This window comes from Brachyistius frenatus, unplaced genomic scaffold (genome assembly GCF_029030835.1).
Source record: "Brachyistius frenatus isolate BFR_SWC_R1_liver_20210118 unplaced genomic scaffold, ASM2903083v1 Contig_539, whole genome shotgun sequence".
NCBI lineage: Eukaryota > Metazoa > Chordata > Actinopteri > Embiotocidae > Brachyistius > Brachyistius frenatus.
The window spans coordinates 27,501-39,034 of NW_027211138.1; the positions used below are offsets into that span (position 1 = coordinate 27,501).

The following is an 11,534-nucleotide window of genomic DNA, read 5'->3' on the forward strand; positions in this document are numbered from 1 at the left end:
TAGTTTGGAGCGTTTTGGAGCAGGAAGTGACCATATTTGGACGAGCTGGGGGAGGAGCCAGCGGTGGATCTGACCGATCTGATTGGAAACCTGACCATACTACGTCCCGCCCACCGATAGCTGTAACCTGACTGCACCACAGGCCTGTCAATCAAACAGACACGCCCCCAAAAACAGGTCTTCTTGAATCTTCTTTTCTAATGAATGAGGGATTATTTTCAGATGGACCTCCAGAAAACTAATAAGAAGGAGTGACTTTAGCTAACAACACCGAGATAACTGATGGACACATTTGATTCACTTTGGATTTGATGAGAGAAGTTGAATGGGAGTCTATGGAGCCGGAGGCTTTTTGGAGCCGACCTCTAGTGGCACTCGCTGGTATTGCAGCTGAAGACACTTCTGGATCAGAACCATTTTACAGACCTGGAAGCTACGAACACTTTTATTCACAGTCTGTGGTTTCAATATATAAATGAGATTTAACCATTTTGGTTTGACCTTAGTACTCTCATCAAGCCAGCAGCAGCAGTTTAAGGTAGAAATGCTCTAAAAAGCTACACTACACTAACTATCCAGCTGTTAACAACAGAGTTAGAGACTATCTGCTGAACATAAGGGAACAAATTAAGAGAGATTTATCTCAGAAGTTTTAAGCCTCATTATTAATATTGTTACTCTCTTGGCTTTGAGCCATCTGTGAGCGCTCGTGCTTGAAATGACACTCAGCTGCTCAGAAAGCAAGAAGCATGAAGTGTCCAGTTACTTTTGAACCCTTTCAATTTGGACACTCTGTTAACTCTGTATTCATGAACATCTTTTGATCTATTTTCTATTATTCTATATCAAATTAAAGAAGCTCAGAACCTGAAAAACGAAACACGTGTGACTATCCAAATATTTAAGGTCTGGAAGGTAAATGTCACGACTGCATCTGGCATCAGCAGTAAGCAGGTGTTGTGCAACATCTCCCTTATCTCCTGTGTTTACTGTCTGTCGTTTTCAGGGAACCACTGAGGAACACAACACGTGTCTGGGAGTGTGTGTGTGTGTGTGTGTGTGTGTGTGTGTGTGTGTGTGTGTGTGTGTGTGTGTGTGTGTGTGTGTGTGTGTGTGTGTGTGTGTGTGTGTGTGTGTGTGTGTGTGTGTGTGTGTGTGTGTGTGTGTATCAGCTGTACTCTTTGTACCACAGTGTGTATATCTGTGTCACTCACAGGAAGAGGATGATGCCGGTGTTGGACATGGCGTAGGACAGTCCCAGGATGCCGCTGCCCATGATGGCGTTACTCAGGTTGAAAACTGACATCCCAAAAGATGTTTTACCCTCAAACTGCAAAGAAAAAACACACAGGAATATTATTCATCTTAATCCAAGGCAGTGCGACGGTTTCCAGTATTTTATGCTGCTGTCAAATGGAATTTTTCGTAAAAACATTGCTTGAAAACAGCAACGTGGACGCCGTCTAGAAGCCACAGAGGCTAACAGTTTATCAAGCGAACAGGAAATACAAAGACTTGGAAAGAAAACATGATTTAAACATTTTCCTCAGGCGTAAACTGTTATCTAAGTTATGAAGACGAACTCTACGTGACTAAAACTACAATATATCAGCTGAACATCCAACCAAACATGAACTTCCACATGAACTTGAGGCTGATAGAAGAGTTAGAGTAGTGACGTGGTGAATACCACTAGAGGGCGCCACTCATACGGACTCTTCTCTACACAGTGAAAACGACAAAGTTTGAACTCAACTCGTGAACACGTCTCCGTATAGAAATAACATTTCTTTGTTGAAAATCCTGAAGATAACATCTTTGAAACATAAAAATAGCACATTTAAATAATTTGAAATCAAATCAAATTACTGTTAATATGTCGTAGCTTACATTCATCTGTGCCCTACGTGTGTGTGAGGTCAGAAAACTAAAAATCACTCCTAAAGATTCTAACTAAAATCATTTGTTGTTCCGGTCAGACCAAAAGTTTAAAAGTTGAATGTGATTGAATCAAACTGATGTACAGTATTATTAAATTAGTATAAAAGACAAGTAACCTGAAGAGCAGAAGACTTTGTTGTACTTACTGCACCAAAACGGTCTGAAACAGCTCTGAGACTGGAGGTGAACTGATGATTCTGTTGTTAAGGTCACACACTTGTTCTCATGCATTTTATTTATTTTCTATATTTTTAAATGTTCCTTTATACCTGTTACAATGTGAAACACTGCAGGTCATTTTCTTCCTGTGAAGCACTTTGAGCTGAATTTCTTGTATGAAAGGTGCTCTACAAATAAAGAGTGTTGTTATTATTATTATTATTATTATCATTGTCATTACTTATTTTTATGTGGTAAAAAAAATAATTCTCTGATGCAGGAAAACGATGTATTTTGGTCATTTGGAGGGTATGTCTCTTCGATCTTGGATGTTCTGACGGATCTGGGGACCTTTTCAATTTAAAATGTGTATTTGAAGACTTAATTAGTTGGTTTATGACACACTTGTGAAATGGAATAAGAAGACAGTTTTAGAGGCTCTAAACAGACAGAAACTGTGAGGTTTCTGGTTGACTTAAGCATCATCAACTGATTCCAAATAATAAAAACTGAAGATCTATTAGATGTCATGCACTCAGACATTTATCTCTTTGATTACATGTTTCCTTTTTCGGATCCTGTAGCACATAATATAATGAAACTTGTACAATTAAAAGATAAATGTTCACTCCTATGAATTATTTCCTCCAACAAACCAGCATGGCTGCTCGTTTCACTCACGTCTGTGAACTGCGGCCTCTTCGATCCATTGTCCTTGTGCTGCAGGAACTTTTCCTCCTCTGGTGGGATTCTGAAAAATCCATTAAAAACAACAGTTTTTCACTTTTAAATACAGTATATGAAGCACACTTGAATTTCCATGAACTCATAGTGAGGCAGTGGACAGGACACACACAGGAAACATACCCTCCCTCCAGAGGCACTGCTACGTCATGGTGATTGCCATTTGATAACTTCTGCAGCTCCATGCTGAGGCTCACTTCAGACTCAAGTAGGTGGAAAGTTTCAAAAGAAGGAAAAGTTATTGTGATGTGAAATCTGAAAGAGAAAAACACAGAACACAATATAAAGCTGAGGGTGACTGCTGTGTGTCACAGTGGAATAACGATTATAATAAAGAGGATTTAATAAGCATTCATTAAAAACAGATACGACACACTGACACATCTGAATTTAGTAAAAATGTCAAACAGGTCAACATTTCTACTTTTTAAAAACAAATCAATGACAGAACACGTCTCAGGCACAGGACGAGTCGGTATCAAACAATCATCAACCATCAGTGATGTCATCCTCCATCAGTGATGTCATCGTTTGTTTGTGAACGTTATGAATCCTCCAGTTCAGATTCTGTCCGTCACCATCTTTGCTAGTTCGGAGCGGTTTGGAGCAGGAAGTGACCATATTTGGACGAGCTGGGGGAGGAGCCAGCGGTGGATCTGACCGATCTGATCGGAAACCTGACGATACGACGTCCCGCCCACCGATAGCTGTAACCTGACTGCACCACAGGCCTGTCAATCAAACAGACACGCCCCCAAAACCAGGTCTTCTTGAATCTTCTTTTCTAATGAATGAGGGATTATTTTCAGATGGACCTCCAGAAAACTAAGAAGAAGGAGTGACTTTAGCTAACAACACCGAGATAACTGATGGACACATTTTATTCACTTTGGATTTGATGAGAGAAGTTGAATGGGAGTCTATGGAGCCGGAGGCTTTTTGGAGCCGACCTCTAGTGGCACTCGCTGGTATTGCAGCTGAAGACACTTCTGCATCGGAACCATTTTACAGACCTGAAGTTACGAACTCTTTTATAAACAGTCTGTGGTTTCAATATATAAATGAGATTTAACCATTTTGGTTTGACCTTAGTACTCTCATCAAGCCAGCAGCAGCAGTTTAAGGTAGAAATGCTCTAAAAAGCTACACTACACTAACTATCCAGCTGTTAACAACAGAGTTAGAGACTATCTGCTGAACATAAGGGAACAAATTAAGAGAGATTTATCTCAGAAGTTGTAGACCAAAACCTGAGCTAAAAGACAGTAAATATCAGACCTAGATTCATCAGGATGACACAAAATTTACTCCAAAATGCCAATCATGCTTTTTGTACTCCAGATGTGACTGTAATTATTCCCTATCATGATCCCAGCAGAGCTTTGAAGGTGTCGGTGCAACCCTGGTGACACGACACAGTGTGAAATAAACACGCCTGTCCACTACAGCAAAACGTTACATAGCTTGGTGTGGCGCTCTCTCAGCGTGACAGTTACACGTTTTCATGTAAAAATTTACAGGAAAATGAAACTTAAGTGTGTAAGTTTCACGCTTACAAAACGTGTAACTTTCACGCTTTTGCAGCCCAAAGCGTGGCTATCTCACATTTTGCTGTAGTGGGCGTGTGTGTCTATTTCACGCTTTGCCAGCGTGTCTGCAGCTCGTTCCACTGCCCTCACACAGAAAAAAACAACTGCTTCAGCGGTTGGCATCATAAGATCAGAGGTTTTGAGTATAAAAGTGTTTGGACCAAAAGCTACAGTATCCCATGAAGTGGGATAAACTCTGATCTGAAACAAAGATATAATAAGTTATAATAAGTTTCATAACACGTTCATCACCCTGATAAAAAGCGACCTTCCTTCTCTGTTCTTGTTGTTTCTGATCTATTAAACAGAATTTAGTGAGACAATCTGAGTTCAGCCGATGTTTCAGAGTCCATGTGATCTGTGTGGGTCTGAATGTACCGACGGAGGAGCAGAACAACAAGCTTTCATTCAGACAGACTTCAGGTCAAACATGTGACAACAGCATCGTCCTGACAATGGTTCATTCAGTTACTATCATCCTGTCATGTCTGTGCTGTTAAAAATGACCAACAAAGTCATTCAAACGAGTAGCGATCTGTCAGCGATACCAGGACCTGTCAATCACAGGGCTGACAAGCGTACGAGCGGTGTCCAGTTAATCTAACCGGCATGTGTTCGGACTGCAGGAGGAATAAAACCTGGAGAACAACCGCAGGAACGACAGGCCAAACCCACACAGGCCTCAGAAAGATCATCTGCTGCAATTCAGACAATCAATTATCGGTTTGTCCATTTTTCAATTAAAAAAATTTAAATTTTCAAATGTGAAAATTTGCTAATATTTTCAGTTTTCTGTATTAAATTGAATATTTTTATTGGAGATTAATGGTTCAACAATCAGTTACAGAACAATATTCTCATATCTGATGAATGAATGAATCATCAACAGATTTTGTTGACAAGTTGAATAAACAGAGAGGTAAACATTCACTCTTTTAGTTCTCGTCTGGTCTCCTCCTGCTTCTAAAGAAACTCTCAGGTCATATAATCACCAGCTCGTCTGGAACTGTTTGTTCTTCATGAAAACAGCCAGATTTAAAACCAGAAATATGAGAGACTGAACCAAAACATTAAAGGTAATAAATAAATATCGCCCTTTGCGAATATGCAAATATCCTCCATAGCAGTTTAGTCTATATTGTGATCACTCATCAACATTCAGTGATGTCATCAACCATCAGTGATGTCATCGTTGGTTTGTGAACGTTATGAATCCTCCAGTTCAGATTCTGTCCGTCACCATCTTTGCTAGTTCGGAGCGGTTTGGAGCAGGAAGTGACCATATTTGGACGAGCTGGGGGAGGAGCCAGCGGTGGATCTGACCGATCTGATTGGAAACCTGACGATACTACGTCCCGCCCACCGATAGCTGTAACCTGACTGCACCACAGGCCTGTCAATCAAACAGACACGCCCCCAAAACCAGGTCTTCTTGAATCTTCTTTTCTAATGAATGAGGGATTATTTTCAGATGGACCTCCAGAAAACTAATAAGAAGGAGTGACTTTAGCTAACAACACCGAGATAACTGATGGACACATTTTATTCACTTTGGATTTGATGAGAGAAGTTGAATGGGAGTCTATGGAGCCGGAGGCTTTTTGGAGCCGACCTCTAGTGGCACTCGCTGGTATTGCAGCTTAAGGCACTTCTGGATCAGAACCATTTTACAGACCTGAAGCTACGAACTCTTTTATATCCAGTCTAGGTTATAATACAATCTCAACTATGACTCACATGTTATTTTTGCTGAATCGGAATATGTAAGCTGCTTCTGAATTTGGTATCTGTTTGAAAATATTTTTCAACTATTTTGCAGAAGTTATTAAAATGAATAATACTCAATAACTGAAATGCTAGCAAAGTGTTAATTCAGGAAAAATGACCAGCTGGATTGTTTGTATATTGCTAAAAAACAAACAAACATTTGACTTATTGAGATAAAGTTCAGTCAGAACTGTAATATATTATGAAATTTTATATTGGAGGGCAAAAATATTCCCCAAACCCCAGTGAAAGGCAACGTGCCTGTGCAGATAAGCGTGTGGCGTGAAGCCACCTCTGCCCGACGCTCTGAGGATCTGTGGCCCCTCGAGGCCTCATGATAACAGCTGGAAATGACCTCGCTGCTCAAACATGACTGAGCTGCCTCCTCAGACGTTGACATTCTGTAACGTAGTCGTCACATCGGACACTCACCACACACAGGCAGCTTTTTCAGGCTGTTATGCATGAATTATATAAATATTACTAAATATATTAATGTGTCCTGGAGAGGATTTTAAGAAATGTGTTTTAATTTCATATTTATATAATATGACATCATGCCGTTAAGACTCTGTACTAAGGAAAATAGTTTATTTATGTTTGTGTGTTAGAAATCAACTATTAGTTAGAATAATAAGACGTGTTGGAGCACGTTGGTCCGGATCAGGTTCCGTTCATGTGCATGTTTAACACACAGAACTGTTCTGACGTGAATATTTAAATCTACCAGAAGGACATTTTTGCACTGTTTCAGCATGTTTAGAAGACACATGGATGATTGAAACAGAAACGAGGCTTCCTTTGGCTGCCTCACCGTGATGGAGGTACACCCTCCCATCAGGAGCACCAATCAGCTGCAGGAGTTTCACACCAATGATTTTTTTTTTGGGGGCCAAAGATGAATTTCCGACTGTAAACAGAAAGGTCTATTAATAACAGAGTCCGTGTTGGAGGCGTGTGTTCTCTGATCAAATATTTGAGCTGCATTTATGCAACAAAGACGAAGACAAACTGACAATGATTCAACAACATGCTGCATGTGAGCTGGTAAATGTTCGTTTTAACCAGCTTGGAAACGTCTGAAAAAAGAGAAATATTTGATCATTTTGAGAGTGCTCTTGCTTTCTGTCTGTCAGTGAGACGTTGGTGTGAACATCAGCCTCACGTCAGTGTTTCAGTGGTGGAGCTGCAGGCAGCATGAGGTCAGCTCAGAGACATGAAGGCTGAAACAACACGTCACTAACACGCAATAAACACGTGTAAAACTCAATGACTGACATGTTTTAATACAAACACAAACATCACAGCTATGTTTTGTGTCAGTTTGTGTTTATATGATATGAATAATAATATTTAATATCCTGTCTGTTACAAACACAAATAAGTTTGATTGTGTTCCTCCACATTTCTAACCTTAAGAAGCTTTAGTTTTTTGTTTTTTTGACTTCATCCAAAGAGTTTTAAAACCCCACTCAGACTGTTTTCAAGCGTCTGGGACAGAACATATCACTGAACATATAAGATCTGTGCCTGAGCTAGGCTCCACCCCCTTCCTAACATAGACTGTGGTTTGCAGTTTATGTAACCCTGCTACCTTTTTTTTCATGTTATTTAATGTGCAGCACTTTGCCCTCAATCTGAGATCCACAGCGTGTTTACATCAACAGCAGCAGGTTCTGGGACTTTCCTTCCTGAGTTTTACTTTTTAAATATTCATGTTTAGTAGTTTACAAACATTTAAATGTCATGAGTGCGTCAAAGCTTTACACCCTGATCTGGTTTCTAATTCCACACAAATCTAAAAAAGATTTACAACCAAAACAAACCAGTTCTCATTTAACATGTACATTTAAATAGAAAACTAAAGTAATGTAAATATAATGAGAAACATTCAGACAATGTGTTTTTAAGTCACAATGTCAACCCCAAACAAAAATATGAATGCAGTCGTCACCCAAAGTTAATAACAGAAATAATGAGTTTAACAATATAAGAAGCACAGTTTAATACTTCGTAGATTAGAAAATGTATTAAAATTATTTTCTAATCCAAAAAAATAAAATCATGCTCTCCCTCATTTATGGTAAATGAAGTTACTCTAAATGCGTTTCTTGAGATAAATGCCTTTAAATGTGATCCCATGTGGACCACGCTGCACAAACTGGGGTCATGAGTGTGTTAAACCTTTCCGAGTTAAAGCCTGTGAGCTCCGGCTGGAACTCGGCTGTTTTTCCCAGGGTGCTCCACTGCTCCTGAGAAGACCCTCTGCTGCAGCTCTACCACGTGGCAGCAGAGCAGTCCCAAACCAGCCAGAAGAAAGCAGATCTTACCTCCAGAAGCTGCCTGAAGCAGCGGGGGGGATCTCGGAGGGGAACTCCAGGGAGCGGAGCTGCAGTTCGAAGGCTCTGGCTTTGTTTTTTTGGAGCCCAGCAGACCAGCAGAGAGTCGGTGAGGGGAAAGGTTGGGGAGAGGGGAGCAAATGTGGGAGCAGGCAGTGAAGAGGGAGGGAGATGATGGTCTCAGGTTTCTGGTGATGTCACATGTGGAGGCACTCCTCTTCCTTCCCAAAAGGAAAAAGGGAAGGAAACTAGTAGAGTGTGAGGGCCGAGGGGATGAATGGGAGGCTCGAATGTCCTCACACACCGAGACATGTCTCCATGTTTCAGCTCCTCCAGCAGTGGGAACATGGAGAGGTGGTCAGGTTGCGCAAGAGCAGCTCTGTGTGTGGAGGTGAACCGGAAAGTTCTGGCTGCACCGGATCGATGTGGAAACGTCCCACAGAGAGCTGCAGCGGTGTTCCTGAGAGTCCTGCAGCAGAACAACAGATGGTCCCGCACACACTCTCTCCCACCACTATTTTAGTATGTCGTTTCCACACAGGAACACACTCTCAGCTGTGTGTGTGTGTGTGTGTGTGTGTGTGTGTGTGTGTGTGTGTGTGTGTGTGTGTCACACTGTTGTTTCCACATGTGAAATCATTCAGAAGTGAAGTTTTCTGGTGTGATTGTGTGTCTGAGGCGGCGCTGATGAGAAGCAGCCGTTCTGAGAGTAAAACAATCAGTAAAGAATCGTTCCCAGTGAACTACAGATGAACTGATTAGGACCAAACAGCTCAGCTCTCTCTGAGATGTTTGAATCTCTTTTAGAGAAGAAAATCCTTCACGCTCTCAGACGGTATTTCTGTTTTCCTGCTGCTTAATACAAACATGGATCATGATATTATTGGAGCAACAAGCACTCACAGTCTTTAAACGGCTTCTAAACTTTCATAAAGTTCTTCTATCGTTGGAGTGAATCAGCGACTGTTAGAGGAACGAGAGCGACATCGGTGTCAGAATCCTCCTAAAATCACAGATAAACAACTACTAATACAGTTTTATCTTTATTAATGTCCTACTTTCATGAAGCATATATTGTTTATATTATTGTTGAAGTTCAGTATTGCAAGATTTTTCTGGTCCCAGTTATGATCCCTCACCTTTGTCCACAAGCCTGAAACCCTGAAGTCCTTCTTCCACATCGGGGTCTCGTTCCAGAGTCACATGGTTCCTCTTCATCTTCATTTCTGGCAGATCATCTTTGTCAATATGCAGTTAACCTCCAGACCTCCCAGCCTTTCTACTGATGTGTGCTCACATGAAACATGAATGTGTCTGAGATGCGTGTTCAAATTCGATGTATATAATGACAGTGGTTATTAATGTGAGAGGAAATGATAGACCAGCACAAAACCCACAAAACCAAAAACCTCAAAAGCAAAAATCTTCCACTTTCCTGAAGAATCAATCAAACATGTGAAAAAAAAAAAAGAAAAGAAAAATACCTTTTATACTCCGTCACCTGCTGTCTTCAGCCAATCAGAGAGCTTCTCTGGAATCAGTGCCACTCAGGTGGAATCAATCTCTCCTCATCCACAGCTGCTTCAGCTGCAAAAATATCAGTTCAATTTACCAACTAGAGGCACAATCAAACATGAAAACGTTCAAGCAAATGTTCACTTCTCTGGAAATGACTGATAACAACAATTTAATATCAGCAAATAATATCGGCCACAAAGAAATCTTAATCCGGAGCTGCTCGGTTCAAAATGGGCTCAAACTGATGCACTGAAAAGATACAATTAAAACATACAAGTTGAAAATGAAAATGTTCCACAAATAAACATTCAGCTCACTGGAAATTAGTGATATTACTGCAAACATATATATATATATTCATGTAAATATACAAAATATTAAACAGTCCATCCAGTGACAGGATCACAAGTCAACACAGCAGCTGGATGGAAACGGTTATTAAAATGTCAAATACATTTCATTCATTAAAAACTGATACTAAAAAGAATATCATATATTTAATATATTTTGTTTTGTCAGAGCCACTTCTCTTTTTGCCCTTTAACTTGTTTTTTTTACTATCAGCTGAACAAATGCAGAACACGCAACTTTACTGAAACATATCGATAGCATCAACGTTACACAGGAGCTCTCATAGTTTAATCAATTAATCAAACGTTATTTGAATATCACTTTTCATACAAATGGCATGTTTATGGTAGGTAGGTAGGTAGGTATATACTTTATTAATCCCCGAGGGGAATTTTTTTATAGTAAAAACAACAACAACCCAACACACACTCATGAAATGAATTCACAGATTTGTGATGAGTGTGTCTTGTATGTTTATACAGAGACTCTGAGAGATAAAAGGAAACCTTGTAGTTTGTATTTCCACTTTTCCATCATCACGTATTGTTTTAATCGATTGAACATGTTCACCAGCCGCCCGCTGAGCCACCTGCTTTATTTTTATTATTCAGATGTGAACCAGCTGCCAGTAGATTCTTCTGTTTTAGCCTACCGTGACCTGAAAGTGGCGATGTCGTCGGGGTCGACACTTTTCTCCAGATGAAGACGTCACTCATGAATATTGTCAGGCCAACAAAGCCTAACTAGCCTAATACTATATATATATATATATATATATTTAAAGGATTAAAATGTTGATGCAGTGCTTTTTTATCTGTCCATGAAAATGTTAATAACTTCTCACAGTTGGAAATCATTAAAATCATCAAGTCACATTTCAAACATGTTGAATCACCTACGACTGCTGAGTGGACGTAAAAACAGCTGCTTCCTCAGAGGATGAAATCAGAGAGAAGCAGTCTCCTCTCACCTGCACACACACACACACACACACACACACACACACACACACACACACACACACACACACACACACACACACACACACACACACACACATAAATATAAAACTGGAGTGAGTAAAACACCAAAAGTTGAACTTTCGTTTTGTCAGATTCTCAACATG

At 40.2% G+C, this 11,534-nt stretch overlaps 1 protein-coding gene across 1 annotated transcript in view; it reads right to left on the reverse strand.

Moving 5' to 3' along the window:
- LOC138614644 (sodium-coupled neutral amino acid transporter 3-like) overlaps positions 1–8,796 on the reverse strand; it is a 17,978-nt gene extending 9,182 nt beyond the window's left edge. The window contains exons 1-4 of the mRNA XM_069688186.1: positions 8,531–8,796; positions 2,968–3,099; positions 2,782–2,851; positions 1,215–1,330 (exon numbers count right to left, since the gene is read on the reverse strand). Coding sequence (XP_069544287.1) covers positions 1,215–1,330; positions 2,782–2,851; positions 2,968–3,029 — 248 coding nt within the window. The 5' untranslated portion in view covers positions 3,030–3,099; positions 8,531–8,796. The remainder of the gene's footprint in view (positions 1–1,214; positions 1,331–2,781; positions 2,852–2,967; positions 3,100–8,530) is intronic.
- Between the last annotated feature and the right edge of the window lie 2,738 nt (positions 8,797–11,534).